This window comes from Cynara cardunculus (assembly GCF_001531365.2).
Source record: "Cynara cardunculus var. scolymus isolate 2C chromosome LG 6, CcrdV1, whole genome shotgun sequence".
NCBI classification, from domain to species: domain Eukaryota; kingdom Viridiplantae; phylum Streptophyta; class Magnoliopsida; order Asterales; family Asteraceae; genus Cynara; species Cynara cardunculus.
The window spans coordinates 6,911,786-6,934,558 of NC_037533.1; the positions used below are offsets into that span (position 1 = coordinate 6,911,786).

The window sequence follows — 22,773 nt, forward strand, 5'->3', positions numbered from 1 at the left end:
CATGTGACCCAAAACAATTCCCTCTTGTACCATAAAATGGTATTTTTTCCAATTTAAAATCAAGTCATGGGTCTCACATCTCTCCAAACTTTTCTTCAAATTTTCAAGACAATTTTCAAAATTAGTGCCAATCACCAAAAAATCATCCATAAAAACTTCCATAGTGTCCTCAATCATATCCGAAAAAATAGACATCATACATCGTTGGAAAGTGGCCAGAGCATTACATAAGCCGAATGGCATATGTCGGAAAGCAAAAGTTCCAAAGGGACAAGTGAAAGTAGTTGTCTCTTGATCTTTGGGTGCAATATGGATTTGATTGTATCCTGAGTACCCATCCAAAAAACAATAAAACTCCTTTCCGGCCAACCGATCTAGCATTTGATCTATGAAAAGCAAAGGGAAGTGATCTTTCTTAGTAGCTAAGTTCAATTGCCTATAGTCCATACAAATCCTCCACCCGGTAACGGTCCTAGTTGGGATAAGTTCGTTTTTTTCGTTGGTGATTACCGTGGTACCGCCTTTCTTTGGCACGCATTGTATCGGACTTACCCAACCGCTACTAGCAATAGGGTATATAATACCCGCATCTAACCACTTCAAGATTTCCTTCTTAACCACTTCTTTCATGATTGGATGGAGCCTTCTTTGAGGTTGTACCTTCCCAACACTATTTTCTTCCAAGATGATATTATGTTGGCAAAGGGATGGACTTATTCCCCTAATATTAGCTATGGTCCAACCAAAAGTTTTCTTATGGTCTTTCAGCAAATCTATCAACCTTTCCTCTTGTTTACTACTTAAGTTGGAAGAAATAATCACGGGCAATTTTTCTCCTTCCATAAGATATGCATACTTAAGATGTGAAGGCAATGGTTTTAACTCCAAATCGGGTGCTTCTACAATGGACGGGGTTTGGGTTGGTATATCTTTAAAATCTAACTGTTCAAAGGTAGCTATGTCCTCAAGTAAGTCTTCTTCACAAATGTCTTCTGCCATGCCCAAAGTGTCTCCACTGTGCACACAATCGATTAAACTTAGATCTAAATCTTCACCTACTGAGTAAATAGACGAACTGTTAGATCCCATAATGCAAAATGTAAAAAGTAATGAAAAATAATAAGTGATGAAGAACCAGAAGACCGATGAAGACATCAAGGCAGAAAAGACTAAATCTGGATCGATGGAAAGACTAACCAGAGCATCGATGGAAAGACCAACCATCGGACCGATGGACCAAGTGCAACCAGCGGATCGATGGATGATGCGATGGAAAGTGTATTCATCGATACGATGGACAGACTAACACTTAGAAGATTTTTCTAAGTATTCATCCAAGCATGCATTGAAGACTTGAAGATAAGGATGAAAGCGCCACGTCAATAATGACAGCTGGAGATGACGAATCAACAGCTAGAATTATAGTTTAGCTTGTAAATAGTGATTATCCATGTGAAAGATAAACATTATCCGTTAGCTATAATATTTGCTAGAAAGTAGCAATAGTTAGTTATCTTAGCATTAGCTAACTAGTATAAATAGACGACTAGGTCTATTGTAAAAAGCGCGCATACGTGAGAGGTTTTTACTTTGTGAACGTTTTATTATTTATAAAGTAAAACCTTTGAAGCTCAAACTGTTCTTGAATATTCATATTTTACTTTTGAGTCTTCTTAACTTTCTTCGTAAAATCACTAAAATTTGGTTATTCATAACTAGATTATAAGTGTTATTGAGAGATCTGGGATCAACACGAACAGTCCTCAATCTCCCCATTGAACTTAAGAGTCTTAAACACATTGAAAGTCACATGCTGGTCGTTTACTCTCATGGTTAACTCTCCCTTTTGTACATCAATTAATGTCCTACCCGTAGCAAGAAAGGGTCTTCCTAAGATGATCGGAACATTCCTATCGGCTTCATAATCTAACACTAGAAAGTCGGCTGGAAAGATGAATCTGTCCACTTTTACCAAGATGTCTTCAATTTTACCTTTCGGATATGCCAAGGACCTATCCGCTAATTGCAAAGTCATGGTAGTAGGTCAAACTTCCCCAATTCCCAACTGATTAAAAATGAACAAAGGCATGAGATTTATACTTGCCCCAAGGTCACACAAGGCATGACCTACTTCTTTCCCTCCAATAGAGCACGGGATGGTGAAACTTCCCGGGTCTTTTAATTTTGGGGGAATTTTGCAAGTAAGAAGGGCACTACATTCCTTTGTCAAAGACACAGTCTCAAATTCACTCAGTCTTCTCTTTTTATTGAGGATGTCTTTCAAAAATTTAACATAGCTAGGCATTTGCTCGAGAGCTTCTACCAAATGTATGTTAATGTGGAGTTGCTTAAARATGTCCAAGAACTTCTTAAACTGTACATCCATATTTTTTGCTTTCATCCTACCTGGAAAAGGTAAATCTCTCAGATCTAAATCTGTTGGACCGGTCTTTTTCTGTTGGGGTGTGGGCAGTTTCTGCCCACTATGAGCAGTGTCAGGTGGAGACTGGGTGGTGCTGGAACTGGGCAAATCTGCTGTTTCTGGAACAGAAACAGGATTTTGTGTTACTTCACTTGTAGGAAACAGAACTGGAAATTTCGATGTGTAAAAAGAATGTGAAATATTTTCTTGACAAATCGGTTCATTAGGTGTTTCCTTTGTGGTATTAGAATCTCCCAAGTTCTTTTCACTTCTTAAAGTCATGGCCTTGACATGTTCTTTTGGTGTTTCCGTGTCACTAGGCAAGGTTCCTTGAGGTCTACTTTTGAGATCCGCGGTAAATTGGCCAAGTTGGGTCTCGAAGTTCCTCAAGGTAGCATTGGTTTGATTTATAAAACCTTTAAGTAAAGATTCGAGTGAACCATTACCTTCCGATGCATTTTGTTGCCTAGGTGCGTGTGATTGTGAAGATTGTCCATTTTGGTACATGTGATGATTACTTTGCATGTGATGACCACCTTGATGAAATCTCGGGGGATTTGAAGGTCGGTTTTGGACTTGAGTTGCCCAGGGGGTTGAAGTCTAGGATTTCCGGCCCATGAAAAGTTCGATGATTTCTCCAATTTGGATTGTACGTGGGAGAAAATGGGCTATTTCTTGTATGGTTCTCAACATAATTTACCGAAATGGGGTTTCCGGGACAAAACTCATAAGAATGACTTTCACCACAGAAAACACAAGATTCGGTCATGGAAGAATTGGACATTACGGATTGCACTTGAATCTTTTCCCCATTCAAATTTAAATTGTTTTTAACCAAATTAGTCAAAGCAATAATTTGGGCATTCAAAGAAGAAAAGACATCAAGCTCATGAATTCCCGAGGCAGATTTAGAAACAACAACACGAGGGTTAGACCATTCAGTATTATTATTAGAAATTCGTTCCAAAATGTCATATCCCTCGTAGGTTTTAGCTATGAAAGCGCCACCGGCCGTTGCGTCAAGAATAATCTTAACGGCACTGGAAAGTCCATTATAGTTTCCAATTGAATACAATGAGGGATTCCGTGGTGAGGACATTTCCGAAGAAGGTCCATGAATCTCTCCTATGCATCCGATACCGCTTCATCTTCTTCTTGGCAAAACGTCATTATCTCATTTCTAATTTTTACATTCCTTGTCGAAGGAAAGTATTTTTTTAGAAATTTTTCCGCCAAATCATTCCAAGTAAGGATCGAGTTTGGTGGTTGAGAATTTAGCCATGCTCTAGCTCTATCCTTCAATGTATAAAGGAAAAGCGTCAAGCATAAGGCCTCTTGAGTAACTCCGTGAATTTTAAAATGATCCGTCATTTCTATAAAATATTTCAAATGAGAGTGCGGATCTTCCGAAGATAATCCCCCAAACCGACCCATAGCGAAAATCATTAGAAACATAAAAGGCTTGGGTTCAAAAGATGTTTCTGTCATTTCGGGCCTACCAATTCCTGAGGCTAATTGACCAAATTCTGGAGTTGCGTAGTCCCGTATGACTCTATTTTTGTCATCGGCAATGTTAACCGTGGCTTCTCGAGGAGGTGGATTATCCCCCATGGTACGGTTTAAAGTGGGATTCGGCCGATTGTTTCTACCTCTTCTCCGTCTCCTAATGGTTCTTTCTAACTCAAGATCAAGAGGTAAAAGATCACCGTGTTGTAGCCGTGGCATACAACACAGGAACAGCGAATGAAACAAATGACCAAGGCTCTAATGAAAAATCAATATCTCAGGATAAAAGTCACGCCAGTCCCCGGCAGCGGTGCCAAAAACTTGATGTGCTAAAATCGTAAGTGTGTACACAGTGGGCACAAAGTCCCCAAAGTGGCGGTGCAAGTGCACGCCGACACTATGATCGCTTCAAGTAATAGAATGGTATAGTACCAAGATCGTTTCCACAGGGACCGGACTTACTGAGAATCAGAGACTTTCATGAACTTCTTGAACATGCTTCGGGTTGAGAAAATATTTAAGTTTTGATTGGTGCAAAGCGTTAAAATACGAAATAAACCTTTAATATTAAAAKATGGGTATGGGTGTAAGCTTTACTTAAGAATATTGCAGGAACAGTTTGGTCAAAAACTCACGGGACTTCTATAAGAACTCCTATCTCTCGAAAGTGAATTCTTATATATTGTGCCCACAGAGTGCCTACAAAGCGTCCAGTTTTATCAATCTTAGACTTGCCGAATTAGCTAATAGATAAAAAGATATCTGGTTTCATTAGTCTGAAGATTTATACTCACAATGTATTGTAGTATAAGCTCGACTAATATCTGAACAGTAGCTAAAAACATGCAGAACCCGCATCTCTGCGTGATTATCAAAGACTCTCTCAAATCTTTGTGCATCATCTAAGCCGTATTTCAGATCTGGTCATCTCTGGATCAAGGATCTAATATTAACACTTCAAAGTGATCAGCTTATCTGCGTTGAGCTTAAGTCCCGACTTAAATCACCAAGCTTAAGAATCAATAAAAAATGGCAACACCCAAGTGTGCCTTTAAATTTTTAAGCTTAACACACACCCACACCCAAAGGGGTGCTCAGCTCATAATAAAATTATAAAACATAAAGAAAACAGAAGAAGAAAAATGCATAAGGAATACTTGAACTGAAAATTCAACTAAACTGTCGCCCACAGAGGGCATACAATACACAGTAGCGAGAATTAAAGACTAAGTACGAAAATAAAATTACAAGCAGAAATTAAACTTGCTCTACTACCTACTACTGTAGAGCTTGAGAAAATGCTCCAAGGTTTCTTAGCTAAATTGTCTTCTAAATGAGAGAAAAGCTTCAATATATAGAAAAAAGTGAGGACCGGACAAACTCTTCGCCCAAAGGAAAAAAGTCTTCATCGACTAGAATGTAAGGACCTCCCATCACCACATGTCTACTTTTTCTGGCCTAGTCACTTTTTCTTGAAAGGTTGCAAAAGGTAAAGCTACCACACCATTAAAATAATGAAAAGGTAAGGAAGGCTTTTTCATTAAAATAATGGTAGGAGTACTTTATTGGCATTTTATAACTCAACCAGGCCCATTCTTCCAAGTAACTCAAGATTTTCGGATCTGAACTCAGAATTAAATCCCATTAATACCCAAGAGAGCCAGTATTTGAATTTTGTTCAAATCCGACTTGATGAAAATACGCCATAGGATGAATGTGAGCAGAAAGTGGGCAGTTTACCAACAGCAATGGGTTTTTAGAAAATAATTAAATTTGTGACCTTTCATCACCTCTTAACATATTTTGGACCAAAAATATAGGATAAGAGCAAAATGGGTACCAAAGACACAATAAAATAGGGGTATTGAACAACAAATAACTCTCACAAATTGAAAGTTATCACTTAGCCGCTATGGATACAGCGAATGGCTGGAGATCAAGCAAGCCATTCAGCGATCCAAGTCAAGACATAAGCCGATTATCGAAGACATCATCAGCGATCTCATCAAACGGATGTCCAGGTATGTCGCAGTCCCTAACAGGCCTTCTCTGAAGAAAGGTAGGAAGAAGAAGAAGAAGAAGCTCTCTAATCCTAATGATGGACTATTCCTAAGGAACGAATATGAAACAAGGTTCTCCTTAGATGAAATCTTGAAGGAACATGAGAGTATAGACATTTCTATGTTGAATCTCGACTTGCCAGATAAGGATCCCTATACACCCAACTCTGTGCATTTCAAACCTGAGTTAGGAGTTATATTCCTTGATTATGAAGGTGAAGTCAGATTTCAGAGAATGTCAGAGCTACATCTATGTCCAATGGGTTATTTGGTTTACCTCTTACTCTGGATAGATGATAGCATGCCTGGAAAAGTCGTGGATCTGAAGATACGAAGGGAATGCCTACGTCAAAAGAACCTTGGTGAAGATGTACCTAGCTGCATAGATCTAAGTGTTCTAGATTAGTTTCTCTTTGTAATATTGTTCACTTTTCCTTGTAAATCTATTTCACTATGTCTACTTTCAGTGATTAATCTTCTAGTCTGTAAGTATTAGACATATATTGAACTACTTATAATATTACCAATGATAATAAAATGAGTATTTGTTGTACTTCACTGAAAAAGATTCATGAAAAAAGTAATAGAGACACAAGTCTATGAGTTCCAGTGTTACTTTTTACAATCACTGACATTCTATAAGTCAGTGAATAAGCTTTCAGTTTCAGTTTCCATCTTTGTAATTTTCTCTTAAATATGACTTAAGGAAAATCCTCAAGCAGAGACTGACTCACTAAAAAAGATCCCAAAATAGTGAAAAGGGACATATACTTTATATGTTTTTTTCCTTACTATCATTTGATTAGACAACTTTCTTTATGTTGTCTTGTTATCATCAAATAAGGGGAGATTGTTGATCCTCTCTCTCAGTGATTTGATGATAATCCATTTTCACTTATACGATGTATTTATGTTTCTGTATTTTCAGTTCCAGCGATCTTCACTGAATCTGTTCAGTGATCGCTGAAGAACTTGTATTGTAAATCAATCAGAGACAGCGATACTTCAAGAAGACAACACTCACACCAAAGAACCTTCAGCCAATGTCGAAGACTGAAATTGAAGATTAGAGACTGGTGAGTACGTGATCTGAAGCGGTACTTAGTGATTACAAGCCTATCTACATATGTGTGAAAACTGCTCAAGCCTCAGCGAATGCTGAAGAGACCTCCAGGTTATTCCAGCATTCAGCGATCAAAGGAAGCTTGCCAAGCACGATTGTTGTTGTCTTGTCATTATACACACAAAGGACAAACCCATACCTTTCTAATTGTTAGTACGGTACGGAGCTGACTAGTTGACTCTATTACCCACCAACTTTAGATAAGGATGTCTGCTCATGAATAGGCCTTTTGTACTATTCACTGTAGCAAAGGACAAGCCTTCCCCTTAAGGCTTGACATGCACTCTAACCCTACCATATTGCATTAAATGTGCATTTAATGCAATGGGTATAAATAGAAGTGTTTCTTCTCCATGCAGAGTGCGCGCGCAACACACTCTCTTAACCTAATTATTACATTGAGCATTCTTGAGCTTAAGTAAAAGAACTTTCCTCTACATCATATCTTTTCTTATTTGCTAAGATTCAGTATGTAAACAAAGATTGTTTAGATAGGTTTTCTTACCTATCTTTCTGCAAACAATCTTGTAAAATTTGTATTGATCTTCTCTTATCAATATACATTTTAATTTGAAAATATTGTGTTTGTATTCATCCCCCCTTCTACAAACTGTTATACATATCTTGTAGACCCTCAAGGGACCAACAAACACATACTTCATTCACAAGAAATACATGTTTATACACCATTCAGGTCCCATAGTACAAGAATCTACCGTACATAATACATGGTTCAAAAATTCAAAATACATTTCTTGTACTAATCATCATTCTTCTACCAAAAACTATATGCACCATGGACATATCTTCATACAGATATGCATACAGGAAATATTACATTTTCTCCTTTACTTTATCGTCGGCACCTCCTGCAATACATATTTAAAATTACAAAAATGAGGGTTAGACCGGGAGGTCTAATGAGATCCCTTTTTCTATGTCATTGCAGGGTGAAGATAACCAAAACTTTATTTAAAGCAACTATTCATATACGACAAATATATGAATATATAACTCATAATACTCATACCTTACCAATTTCCAAAGCCAATTACTCGGCTATTCAAATAACATATCCAAGCCAAATAAGTTAGACCTTCCAAATTCACATAATGTTACTTTAAACCTTTTTAATCAGAAATAAGGTTTATTCTAAGCTTCAGGTCATAAACCTGTTATCATCTTTTCAATAACATCCAGACTATGATTTCCAATAAGAACCCTGATCCTAAATCTTTAAATCATAGAGAAATAAAGATTCCAGATCGCAGTAATCTTTAAAAGATATAATAGTAAGACTTATATCACATATTACACATACAAATGCCACCCTTATATCCAAAGTTACACCTCTCCTTGATATGCCACCCTTATCTCATGGTACACATCTCCTTGATATGCCACCCTTATCCCACGGTACACATCTCCTTGATATACCACCCTTATATCCTCATCAAATCTTTTACAAAATATTTTCAATTAAAACATATCGAAGACGTAAATATCCTAATGAAATATCATCAGTTCAAAATCATCTTTATCAAAATTTTCATTTTTTATCATGATAAAAGAATATTATAATAATGATTTATTTGATCAAATACTTTAGTTTAAATAATACAAATTCGGTCAACCATAAAACTTTGGTCAACTTGGGCTTGGTCGGACTTCACCTCCGGTCAAGTCTTGGCCGGAGTAACAAACCGGACAACACAAGATTACTTGTCCGATTTACCAATCCAGACAACTTTAAAACAAACCCGATCCAGCTTTGTTCGGTTTACATATACAACATTTTCCAACACTTTTCAAGTCCGATCTTCACTCAGTCAAATTACATAATTCCACTCAAGGCTTTGGTCGGTTTATGAATAAATCGGACAACATACCAGTCGAGTTATATCTAATCCGAACAGCCTTTGATCGTATTCCTACTTCTCCGTTTAAAACATTTATCCGCTTTACAAAGATAGAATCCCATCAACATATTAATCAATACTATGATCGATTTCCTCTAAATCGGATAACACTATGTCCGATTTATACTGAATCCGGGTGATAGCTAATAACACAATTTCAATACTTAAACCAAGAGAAATTACTTTTCAAGATAAAATATGATGAATAAAGATACTCACCTTAAAATTTAGCAAATGAATTCAACTTCAAGAATCCAGTCAGTAAGTAATCCGGACAATATTTTCTCTCAATTCACTCTCCAGTTTTAAAATAGCCAAGAAGTTTGAGTGAAGGCATCACTCTCATTTATATACCCCTCCGCTAACCCTTTCCCATGCATGCCCATCACATACATGCACACTTATTCCATGCATACCTATTGATTATTTTTACATGTACATATTCATACACAAATAATTTTCATGTACCACACACCCATATTATGCATAAAATTCACATACTCGCATGATCAAATATACCAATTTATCATGCTGTCATGTAAACATATAATAGACAATCACGTATTTAGTTACCTCATGTGATAACCAAGACCTGGTTATCACAATTTTTATTTGGTTAGAGGAGCTATTTATTCTTTAGAAAGTCAAAGTTTCTTTTGGTATGACCTATTAATATTTTTGCATCTTGTTTATAGATTCCAAGCAACTATCATGTTTTGTGGATTCTTTTTTATTTAGAGTTTATATGATTAGTTTGACTTTGAATTCTTATGGATTTGAGAAATTTGGATTTTGATTATGCTTTTTGTTCATGGCTAGACACCATATATCCTGATTCATGGCTAGACACCACATTATGATTCCTAGCTTTAAATATTTGACATCAAGAACTCAAACAGGTTTTGATCTTGAAAAAACACTAGCTTTGATGTCAAAGTTTAAGAACATCTTCTTGAGAATTAGATAGCCATATAACAACCTTACACACATCAACATTAGCAACAGCTCCATAACCATGACAAAGATGCACCACATATTACTTTTACATTACACATTACATCATAATATGAGTAGATCAATGACCCTCGATATACCTAAGTGTAGTTATAGCATAAAAGCAGGATCTTTAAGTATGTGATCTGAATTTAACGTCATTTCTATTGTGTAATTATAATTATTATAATTTTGAATATTTGTAGTTCTTATTCTTATTTTCAGATGAATCCATACTGGCTTACATGATGGTGTTGCATATTTATTTATAGCCATAATGTTATTGTTACGCTCTTATAATTGAAAGGATGAAAATGATGTAGGGGGAACAAAGTTTGCAACGTGCTTTATTTGTAAAGAACAAGGACATTTGAGCAAGGATTGCCCTAAAAAAGCTCACAGAATCTATCAAAGGTATAATTTAGTGTTTTTGCCTTCATTGTGAGTGTGTTGGCTAAGGAGAAGTGATGATTTCGACTTCTTTGATAGAATTTGAATATTTCTTTTTGAGTTTACGTTAATATTGTTGTTCCATAGGGAGGTTGTTGCAAAATATGTGGCTGTGTGACACATTTTGCTAAAGATTGTGCAGATAAAGACATTAGAAATTCTGGCATGTACATTGAATCCGGCAAAAGGTGTAAGAATTCTTCACCAATTGGAAAGAATTGTGGTCTATTTTGGAGTTATTGGTTTGATATGATATTTGATTCAATACGTGAATGTGTTATCCTGGATGATAGCAACTGTAATTGAATCGATGGCGAGAGGGAAAGTGGTTAACTTTGTGGTTAAAATTAAAACTTCAAATTCTCTATGGATGCAATTTTTGAACTCTTTAATAAAAATTTATCTTCCAAAACAATCCATCATTGCTATGGAGCATCATATAACCCTTTTTGGTTGTATATATCATCTCAATTGTGTTTCTTGATTAGTAACAAGTCTTCTTTTTCAAAGATAGTAAGCATTGTTTATTATGTTCCTTGAATACTACGATCATTACCAAATGTAAAGACTGTTCTTTACTTTCAATTTTAGTTGGTGGAATTACATTTTTATTTTAAATTTGATAAGCTACTAGGGGTCGTTTACCAAACACTTACCCGGTAAGTGCTTACTAGTAAAATTTAACACTATTAGTTACTTACCGGGTAAGATCTTAGTCCATCAAAACTACATTATATGCAACAATTCACCCAGTAAACGTTTATCGTGTTAAGAGTCGTCGCCCTGACTTACCGGGTAAGACTCATGGTTCTTGTTTCGTTCTTACCGGAAAAAATTCTTAGTCTTTACTATATTCATCCGGTGAGGTAATGTGATTTGATAAGCGCTTATCCGGGTAAGTGTTTAGTTAACGGCCCCCAAATTGTGGTAAATTTTTCTCTTCAGTTACATACCGTCGTATTGCACGGATACACGCCTAATATATATATATGAAGTTATATAAATTTCGTATGTATGTATGGGTGTCATGGCCTCCTTGTATTAACACCCAATCAGTACGCGCCAGGTTGGAAAGTATGACACTAAATCTGACGTCGCTAGCTCTGATTCGTCCACATCATCCTACGCTTCCACCGTGCACTCTCTCCACTTGTAACACGACGCTGACCCAAACGTAATTACTTATAAACCCCCAACTCTCTTTCTCTTTCTATCTCTAGTCTAAGACGAGCGATCTCACTCTCTCTGCCCATGGCGACACACAGGTTAAACCCTAGCGGTATCGCTTTTCTCTCCCTACTACTCTTCATCTCGATCGCTTCTGCTAAAGTSTTCTTCGAGGAACGTTTTGACGGTAATYCCTTTCTTTCTAATTAARCTGCATTTTCACTATGAATCCTTTTTGGCGTTTGATTTAGTTGGATATTAATCTACGATAGCTGGATCTATTAGGTTTCGGTWAGTGGAATGYAAATTTGTAGTTGATCGTTGAGATAAATTGGTACAAGAATCGAGATTAATGTGAATTTGTCTCATATGAACTTGTTTGTAGGCTTGAGTAACTTAGTTTTAACTTGATCTGTCCCTGTGAATTGATTCTGTTACCTTTTAGTCGATTCAAGTCTCTTACGGTATTGTGAAATTGCTGTTATGTGCAATCATGAATGTCTGTTGTTCTGATTTGAATTATCCAGTATATTATTACACTGTTAGGTGCGTTGGAATCATTTTTTTATATACACTGTTACCATTTAGTCGATTCAAGTCTCTTACGGCATTGTGAAATTGCTGTTATGTGCAATCATGAATGTCTGTTGTTCTGATTTGAATTATCCAGTATATTACATTTGGCTAGACATTAATTTATGTTTTGACTCTGGGTTTTGTGATGGCAACAATTCTATATCCATGTCATTTGAAAAATTGACAGTTTTAGTTCAAGCAATTTATCAGCTTCAGCATGTGGCTTGTGCAAAACTTAATCGCCCTATAATTTGACAGTTTTAAGAAAAAAAAACATACAGCTGACTGATTCGGAATTTATCAACTTTCAACATGTAGATTGGGCAAAATATAGTATAAATTCCACTTTCATGTGGATTCACTATTGCTTGGCTGCTGTAAATTTACATCTTTAATTTGATGATATTTCATCAGATGGATGGGAAAGCCGGTGGGTTAAATCTGATTGGAAGAAAGACGAGAACATGGCGGGGGAATGGAATTACACCTCTGGTAAATGGAATGGAGATGCCAATGATAAAGGTAACCTTTTACCTCTTTGTTTTTAAAAGGCACTCTGAATAAAATGGATGTTTTTTAAATTCATCAACTGCTGACCCAACTTTCTGGTAATAGGTGTACAGACCAGTGAAGACTACAGGTTTTATGCCATATCTGCTGAGTACCCTGAATTCAGCAATAAGGATAAAACACTAGTCTTCCAATTTTCTGTCAAGCATGAGCAGAAGCTTGACTGTGGTGGTGGCTACATGAAGTTGCTTAGTGGTGATGTGGACCAAAAGAAGTTTGGYGGCGATACCCCCTATAGGTTGGTATTTTRCAGYRTRCAGRCCTCCTRTCTGKAAAGTTTYATCTTGTTATTATTGCTCATAGTTTGATAWGWTTGTTGACTGCAGTATCATGTTTGGACCTGATATCTGTGGGTATGCCACAAAGAAAGTCCATGCAATTCTTACATACAATGGGGAAAACAAATTGATCAAGAAAGATGTTCCTTGTGAGACTGACCAGCTTACACATGTTTATACCTTCATACTCCACCCTGATGCAACCTACAGTATCCTCATTGACAATGAAGAGAAACAAACAGGAAGCTTGTACTCTGATTGGGATCTTCTCCCATCAAAGCAAATAAAGGACCCAGAGGCCAAAAAGGTACTTTCATACAAATGATTTGTTTGTGCAATTATAGGAGTAATGCTCACTCACTCTCACATTGATGATGACAGCCTGAAGATTGGGATGAGAAGGAGTTCATTGCCGACCCTGAGGACAAGAAACCAGAGGTAGTAAAATAACTATATGTTCTGATTTTCTCCCTAAGATCCAAATGAATCTAAAACTGAATGTTTTCTCTACTTATCAGGGTTATGATGACATCCCAAAGGAGATTGCAGACCCAGAAGCCAAAAAGGTAATGCATTTTTCATCTTACATCCTGGTTTAATCCCCTATTTGTTAATTCCTGATTAAGATGTGCTAAATTTTCAGCCAGAAGACTGGGATGATGAGGAAGATGGCGAGTGGACAGTCCCAACTATTCCAAACCCTGAGTACAAGGGTCCATGGAAGGCAAAGGTTTGTGAACTATTATTTTCAATGCACAACCCTTTTCATGCTAATAAGGAACAGTTGTTTCATAAGAATGTTTTCCCCTTGACAGAAAATCAAGAACCCCAACTACAAAGGGAAGTGGAAGGCACCTATGATTGACAACCCAGGTTTCTGTCCTTAGATTTTTGAAGTCAAAGCACATATCTGATTCTCTCTTGTGTGAACTAGTTTTCATTGACTGTGATTCTCTTTCTCTTACTTTTAGATTTTAAGGATGACCCTGATCTCTACGTTTTCCCCAAGTTGAAGTATGTTGGCATCGAGTTGTGGCAGGTTAATGCTATTATTATTATTTTTTGCATTTCTAGTATGGATATTGTGCTGAAATCAGTGTTATGCTTCTTTTTCAGGTAAAAGCTGGAACTCTGTTTGACAACGTGTTGATATGTGATGATCCTGAATATGCGAAACAATTAGCAGAAGAAACCTGGGGAAAACAAAAAGATGTATGCTACTTGTATATCTATAAGCTTACTAGTTTCTATTAGCATCTTTTTGTCCTGATTATGACTATTATCCTGTTAGGCTGAGAAAGCGGCATTTGAAAAGAAACAACAGGAGGAGGAGGTATGATAATAATTGCATTTATCTTGGGGAAAACACTTTTGAAACCAAGTTGATGTCTCTAAAAGTATAAGATGAAATAATGTAAGAGGTTTGTTTCTTTTTTTCAGGAGTCAAAGGATGATCCGGTTGATTCTGATGTAAGTTCCCCCCCTCTCTCTGTATTAGAGAACACTCTAATTATACAAAATTCACTAATATCCCACCTGCTGTTTAAATTTGAACAGGCGGAGGAGGAGGAGGAGGAGGAAGGCAATGACAGTGATGATGCGGAAGCGGAGGATGATGAAAGTGATATTAAGGTAAGAGTGGAAATACCATTTCATTTATTCAAACAGACTGATTCTAATCTCTCTTCCCTTTTTCATAATGTGCAGGATGAACTATAGGTGAGATGTTGAGAAGGGATTTTGTTTTGTTTTTCTAGACCTAGTGGTTGGAATTGGAATAGGAATAGATAGATATAAAACAATTTAATATATAAAACTAAGGGACAAGATTTGCATGGAGATATTGAGTTGGTATTTTTAAGTTTAACTCTGTAGATTTGGTATTTGGTATTTTTCCAACATTGTAAACCTTTTTCAACAAGATAACCATACCAAATGCTTTATAGATGAGGATCGTGTGAGAAGCGTAAGAAGAGATCCTAACCCTTGATCACTTCTAAATTCATGGCCACCTATGTTTTTTGGCACTTTAAAAGGGAATTGATCCGGTGCAACTTGGTGTAACTCATTAATGTTGACATTCGATTAGGATTGTGGAGAAGTTTTTGATATGATTAGGTTGGCGGCATAGTCCATGTATACGAGGTTCGTTAGGATGACAAATGCCCATCTCGTTACAAATTCAATTTACTTGTCTTCAGTGCTAGCTAGCAGGCAGTGTAGAGTAATCTGCTTGAATGATATTATTGTTTATATGTCAACCCATAATCAGCATGAGCAGGTGGTGCAAAACTCGAATGATATTGTTGTTTATACGTCACATTCACAATAGAAAGGGGGGTTTTTCCCTCCATGCCGACAAACTATAAGAGCTTGTGAACAAGGAAATCTTTCCATTTGCTGGTTACCACATGTGAACGTATGTCGAAAATAATGGACAATATGTATATTTCCGTCAGTTTCATTCATTCCTAACTTGGTGACAAACTCGTATAAAATATGATAGGGCACGATTGTTATGTTTAACAAAGATCCGCCATATGCATGGTCTTCTCTGCCTGTGATTTCCCCCCTAAATCTCGTGTCATTTCTATTCCTTACTTTAGATGCATCAAGTTGTTCAGTTTATGGTTGTTTCGTTTCTTACGTTGAGAATATTAAATTTCGTCTTTCCACATTAGGAACAATTTATAGTTGGCTTTGGTGTTTTGGGCAGTTGACTTGTTATGCTCAGTTATGATTAAGGATCAACTGAATGCTTGTTTCATATCCATTGTTGTTTGTTTTGATGGAAAGAGAGCACAAGATCCATGGAATATCTTTTTCTTTTTCCCCCAATAACCCTAAAGACAAATGGATAAGGAGTTATATAATCCAAATGCACTAAAATTTATTACAAATCTAAAAAGACTCAAATTACAAGAAATGAATCATTCATACATTATTATGTTTATACACATTCGATCATAGGGTTGGGTTCCGATAAGAAGGCAAGTTATAATAGGAACTGTAAGAAAGAGATCTTCATCCTTGAATCAATCCTAATTGAATATCAACATTGATGAAGTGTATCGAGATGCACCAAATCAATTCTCTTTTAAAGTTCAATTCATGAGTGGAAATGAAATTAGAAGTGATCAAGGTTCAGATCTTTTCTTGCACTTGTCACTGCAACTTCCCTTCTCACATGAACCTTCGTCTTCCGATCACGTGTACTACATTCGAGAAAAACACACAATCCTCAGTCTCTAAGAGGTTAAAGTGCGAATTTTGACCAAATTTCCTAGTTACAAGCAATTGATTTGCTATGTTCAATTATGGTTATTGTGTTGGTTTCCATGTAAGCCTCTGAGATCCTCGGTTATGGGCTCCCATGGGAAACCATACATATCTGAAACACTTGTCCAAGAAGTCGGTTCATGGATAGCAGTTCCATGATTAATATTTATCTGATCAATGCTCGAAATTCCTCTGTTTACGTACTCTATCGAATTGATTTCTCTGGACAATGTTTTCATTTGTGGTTGTTGAACAGGAGTCCATAGTTCATGTCGATTGTATGGTAAAAGATGATTTTGTACCCCATTGGGAATGGCTGGAATTCTTTCAGACTGACTGTTTCCTATTTCATAGTTCTCGTTTGGGTGCCTTGTTGCACCTTCGTCTGAATATGGGAACCTCATAACTATCATAAGGAAATAATGGATCAGGTTACACAGTTTGTAGATGTGAGAATATGTAGAAGGCAAAGGATCGTGTGAGAAGGGAAGTAACAGTGAGAAACGTAAGAAGAAATTTGAACTTTAGATCATTTTTAATCTCATGCCCACTTATGAACTGTGCTTTAAAAGGGAATTGATCCGATGAATTTCAAATGCACCTCATTAGTATTGATATTCAATTAGGATTGATCCATGGGTGGAAACATAATCTTACATTTCTCACCATAATTTCCCTTCTCGCTAGAAGCCAACCAATATGTGGAATCTCATCAGATTACTCTCCAAAAGAGTCTTTCAGGAAAGAATGAGGGGTTCCAATATATATATATATATATATATATTGAGCTAAAACGTGGAACTTTAACAGTAGTAAGCAACTCTAATATTGCTATTTATATAGTTGTACCTGGCATTGGTAAATTGGAGCCAAGAAGATGAGTTGGTGGTGGATGATGGACGTTTGTGTAGGAGTAATCTAAGCATGAATTGGAGTGATGGTAGAAAAATGGGTAGTTGTTGATTGGAAAAGGTTGTTGGCTCAAACCGAATAGTCGATGGTCACACTGAAGAAGCTTTTCATATTGCTTATCAAGGACTCCAGGAGGAAAGATGATGGAATGTCGTCTGCAGATGGATGCTTGGGCTTGTGTGAAATCAGTCGTCTGTTTCCATTGTGTATGCTTTCTTGGCTGGGGATTAATCTCTCGACCGAACTGTGGTTGTTGGTTCAACTGCATAAATAGGTTCATGTCTTGGAAAATATGACACATAAAATGAAGGAAAACATTTGGAGGAAGAAAGTGAGAGGGAACCTCGATTTCTAGAAGTCCAGGTTGGGCTTCGTACATGAAGGCTCTAATGGCTGAAATTTCGGACCATTGTATTTCGATCTTACTCTTTAGAGGTCCATCCAGGAATTCCCAAACCAATTTCTTCTTGGCGTAATAGAGTTTGGCTACCAGATCTCCTTCGTTTCTTGAAATCCTCTGCTCACAATTTCAACAAAAATATCCTTTGCTTTTTTTATTTCTTAATCGTTCAAAAAGATACAAAACATTGGGATTTATAAATATTAATGTTAACCTTAAGAACTTGTATATCATGTAGTATATATATAATAAATTAAATTGAAATTCTATTAATCAACATATTACAATATTTATTTATTTTATTATTTACTTTGTATTAATTAACATATTATATTATTAATAATTTGTTTTAAATATATTATGAAATGTTATAATTGACTAATTTTTTTTAATATGTCCATGTTTGTCATTTTGTATTGTTCAACTAGTTTTTGTCAAACATAATTAATTTATCGGCTAAATTCCCAACTAGTTTGTCAAATAAATCATTTATTATTTACATATAAATTTGAAATAACTTGTCAAGTATTGTTTTTATATAGTTTTTTAGTATGAAATAAAGATAAACTTGTGTATAAATACAAATTCTTACATATGCTTTTTTCACTAAAATAGCTATTTTGAAAAAGATGCATTTGCATCATCAGATAACCAACTTTTTCAATCTATTACAAAATAGTAGCAAATAGGCCTTGCAAACTCCTACACCTTTTTAGCTAATTGTACGATTTTTGATTATTTTATTAAGAAACCAAAGTATAAAAAACACTATTCCACACACAAATATTTTTCAAACTCTCCTTAATTTTAAAAGAGGGAGTTGGCAAAGTTAAGTGCATGACTATTTATTCTCTAGTACAAAAGTGCATGACTATTTATTCGGTAGTACACCCGTAAAATTTAGTTATTTTGTGATTATTCTTTTAAAAGTAACTATTATAGTTAGGGGTGTTTAAGATTGTTTATTTAAAATGTTTATTAATTTATTTTAGTATAATACTGGTAATAAGAAGTTTTTAATGTTTAGATGGAAAAAAAAAAAAGAATTACTTGACACTGGTAATAAAAAGTTTTGATAAGTTATCCCCTTCTAACTTATTGACTTATTTCGGTTTAGTCCTGATAATAAAGAGTTTTTTGTGTCTAATACCGTCGTAAACTAATCCAAACACTTTTTAAGAAACTCCAGTCTTACACCATGATAAATAATAAACATAAGTTGTTTTAAATATCCAATATTAATATTAAAGTATTTATTCAAATGTTAGGAGGGAAAAGGGAAAATGGACCTTCCAAGAGCCAATTTGCAACAGAGCAGCAGGGAAATTAGAAGCCTTCAACTTCTCTGTAATTGGAGTCTTAGTCTTCTTCTGTTGCCTTTCCTGAGACAACGTCATCTCTACCAGGTTGATCAGAGACGTCGACTTCCTTAAACTCAAACCAATTGGACTACCTCCCTGCAAACAAATACAATATATATATATATATATTTACGCACAAAATGTGTAATCAAATTGTTGACGACTGCATCGGTTACGTTACCTTCATCTGATTTTAATCAAATATAAATGATTCATTTGTCAAAGAGAATCGAAGAAATTTCAATTATTATTGGTGATTTATATCATATAATTTGCATGAAATTAAACAATTCATGATGATTGATAACTAAATCTTCTTGTTCAAACTGGAGATCATGATGATTGATAACTAAATCTTCTTGTTCAAACTGGAGATCATGATGATTAATATATTATTTCAACTCTCGCTGATGATTTAGGGGAAACGAGGTCAATTGATTGAAATTGTAATGAAAATTCTATATGTGTGATGTTTCTGCATGATAATAAATTATATACTCATGAATATCGATCATTTTTGCCGATTAGCTTAAATAAAATTTAGAAGAGATGTGTAGAAGGAACCTGTGGATGTAGATTAAGACTGTTGGAAGCAGTTTGATGATTGGAGATTTGATCGAAAGCTGAAACGACAATTTCTCCTTGGAATGTTTCAGAAGCAGAGAGCGTGAGAGACTCGTGATGATAATGATTATGAAGGAACTGTTGGTCACGATGATAATGGTTACTAATACTATACAGATTTTGATTACTATTATCACACCTCATTGATGAGAAAACAGAATTAACTGGTGGTTAATGATGACGATTTCCTTTTTCTGCAAAATAGAATTCAAAGGAAGGTGGATTCGTGGGGAGGAAAGGAAATGGAAACGGAGGGAGATTTATAAGGAGAATGTGGGTCCCAATTTACTCGTTTAGGACTCCTTAACATTTGTATTTATTTACAAGTAAAAAAAAGAAAAAAGAAAATAATGATGATGAAGAGGAAGAGGAAGAGTTGTGGGACACAAAATCTAATAAAATAGGAGGAGTGGAGTGGGCGGCTAAAAAAGGTTTCCAAACATCTCCAAAAGCCTTATTGATAAGGAATAAAATAGCTAATTTTGTTATTTCGTTTGCTTATTAATTAAGATTTATTTCTTAACAGGATTCATTTTATTAGAATCGGATAAGTTGATTAAGATTTTCTTCATATAAGTAATTTTATAAATCCAATGTTTTAGGCATTTTTTAATCAGATTATATTTAGCAAACTAGTTGATAAGTTAGCTGATGAACAAATCATGTTTGACAAAACTATCCGATAAAAATGTAACCATGATCAAAAAATGTATCTTCAAAAATTAATCATTGTAATATTTCAAAATATAATTGAAACAAATCTCTAATAATATAATATATTAACTAATACAAACAAGATGGTAAAAAGAATTTTGTCCTGAAATTCAATTAGTCAAATAACTGATGATATTTTATTCTCATATCAGATTCTAACACCTATGTGGCTTCTTGCCCCTTATGAAAACGTCGCTGAACTTTTACCAGACTAGTATCTTTATTTATCAACACTTTGGTCTTCCAGTCAGTGACGGCTTCTGGGGTTTCCACAAAACTCAATTTTTCATCAATCTGGATTTCAGGTAATGGTACAACCATATTTGGATCAGCCAAACACTTTCACAATTAGAAACATGGAAGGTGTTATGAATAGAGTTGAACTCCTCTGGTAGTTCTAATTGATACGCTACTTCACCAACCCGTTTATTGATTCTGAATGACCCAATGTACATCGGACTTAGTTTACCCCTTTTTCTGAAATGTACAATTCCCTTCCAAGGTGAAACTTTCAGCATTACATGATCTCCCACCTGAAATTCAATCGGCTTATGACGCTTATCGACATAACTCTTTTGTCGGTCCTGAGATGTTTTTATTCTTTCCCGAATTCGATCTATCTTTTCTGTTGTTAACTATACAATCTCTGAACCAACTAATTGTTTCTCCCCCACTTCATTCCAACATAACAACATTCAATATTTTCTGTCGTATAGGACTTTATAGGGCGCCGCTTGAACATTGGAATGATAACTGTTGTTATAGGAAAATTCGATCAATGGTAGATGATTTTCTCGTGAACCCCCAAAGTCAATGATACATGCTCACAACATATCTTCAAGGGTCTGTATCATTGCTCACTTTGCTCATCATTCTGTGAGTGATACGTGGTACTCAACCGATTTTGGGATCCCATTGCTTCCTAAAAGCTTCCTCTAAGTCTTGAGATAAACTGGATATCCCCATCTGAAATAATTGATAATGAAACACCATGTTAAGTCACAACCTCATCAATATATATTCTCGCAAGTCTTTCCAGTGGATGTCTCTTTAATCGATAGAAAGTATGCAAACTTGGTCAAATGATTCACAATCACCCAGATAGCATCATACCCTTTCGGAGTTTGTGGCAGCTTCATTATGAAATATACCTAATTCCTGAAAGCAAATCAAATGGCGCTTTAAAGTAATAACTCACCTTGTTTCACAAATAGATTGAAGACTTTAATCAGCAACAAATATCAGATAAGAAAACATAAGCTTTTCTTCCTCTTTTTTTGTTAACTCGAACCAGGAACCAAAATAGATTCAGCAACTTTCTCTCCTTACTCTTATCTTCAAGTGATAATTACACACACACACACACACACACACACACACATATATATATATATATATATACTAGGTTCGATCCTGTGTATTACACGGGGTAATATGAAAAAATTAAATCATATCAAGAACTTATCTCACAAATATTAATGATCATCGAAAGTACAATGCTACTTTAGACTTGTACTCTTGAAATAACTCTGAAATATATAACTCTGAAGAATGACTCTGAAAAATGACTCTTCAGACTTGAATTTAGAAATGAAATTATATCAATAATTAGTTAAAATGAAGTTAACCCTAGTATAAAATTAAATATGTTATTTTGAACAAATATAAACATATTTTAGGCAAAAAAAACCCTTTTATAGTCGGCATGTTAACCAACAAAACTCTTCTTACAGAACTCCATGACAATATCAGCAAGTGATAGATATTAAAAAAGAAGAGGCTGTGGATGTAATATATATTTTAAAATACCAAGTTTGAAAACACACCACTCAACTTTCAAATAAATTTTAAAAACACCACCAAACTTTCCTTAATAAACCCAATTATCACAAGTATTTTCAAACTCAAAAGCACTTGAATAAAGTGCGTGCACGATGGGCAAACTTTCTTGAAAAATTCAACTACGTGATCAAAATAAGCCCACAATCACAAACAAAGTAGCCAATGTACTAAGCTGAAGAACAATTTATGGTGACCGTTAACAACAAAGTGGTTAGATTTAATGTTTTGAAAGACTTGTACAAAGATGATGTTGATATCAAGCAAATATGGAAAGAGTTGGCTACCAAACAACATCGAGGGGACTTTTTAATTTTGGACGGTTACTTATTCAAGGTAATCGACTTTGTATCCACCGGACTTCACTTTGCGATCACTTGATCAAAGAACTACATGTCGGCGATCTAGGAGGGCATCTCGGGTGAGATAAGACGATCACCGCAGTCAAGGAGCGGTATTTTTGGCCGCAACTAAAGCGAGACGTGGGAAGTTATGTTCAACAGTACAAAGAGTGCCAAGAGGGAAAGGTCGGTTACAGAACACCAAGTTGTACACGCCTTTGCTGTTTCCTTTAGACCCG

The 22,773-nt window shown here is 35.5% G+C and overlaps 2 protein-coding genes and 1 non-coding gene across 3 annotated transcripts; 2 read left to right on the plus strand and 1 right to left on the minus strand.

The window, feature by feature from the left end:
* Positions 1 to 3,503: 3,503 nt before the first annotated feature.
* LOC112515027 lies at positions 3,504 to 3,610 on the plus strand. The gene has a single exon (XR_003069484.1). It is a non-coding gene; the product is annotated as a small nucleolar RNA R71 (small nucleolar RNA).
* Positions 3,611 to 11,697: 8,087 nt separating this feature from the next.
* LOC112514292 (calreticulin-like) lies at positions 11,698 to 15,014 on the plus strand. The gene is made up of 14 exons (XM_025120659.1): positions 11,698 to 11,827; positions 12,631 to 12,738; positions 12,832 to 13,024; positions 13,113 to 13,371; positions 13,446 to 13,502; positions 13,583 to 13,630; positions 13,708 to 13,794; positions 13,880 to 13,937; positions 14,036 to 14,103; positions 14,181 to 14,276; positions 14,356 to 14,397; positions 14,505 to 14,534; positions 14,622 to 14,696; positions 14,772 to 15,014. The coding sequence occupies exons 1-14, from the start codon at positions 11,725 to 11,727 to the stop codon at positions 14,781 to 14,783; spliced, it is 1,236 nt and encodes a 411-aa protein (XP_024976427.1). The 5' UTR covers positions 11,698 to 11,724; the 3' UTR covers positions 14,784 to 15,014.
* Positions 15,015 to 16,375: 1,361 nt separating this feature from the next.
* LOC112514102 lies at positions 16,376 to 19,872 on the minus strand. The gene is made up of 5 exons (XM_025120435.1): positions 19,581 to 19,872; positions 18,945 to 19,112; positions 17,599 to 17,772; positions 17,193 to 17,517; positions 16,376 to 16,749 (listed from the first exon to the last, which is right to left on the minus strand). Exons 1-5 carry the CDS (start codon positions 19,782 to 19,784, stop codon positions 16,376 to 16,378), a joined length of 1,245 nt encoding a protein of 414 aa, XP_024976203.1. The 5' UTR covers positions 19,785 to 19,872.
* Positions 19,873 to 22,773: the final 2,901 nt, after the last annotated feature.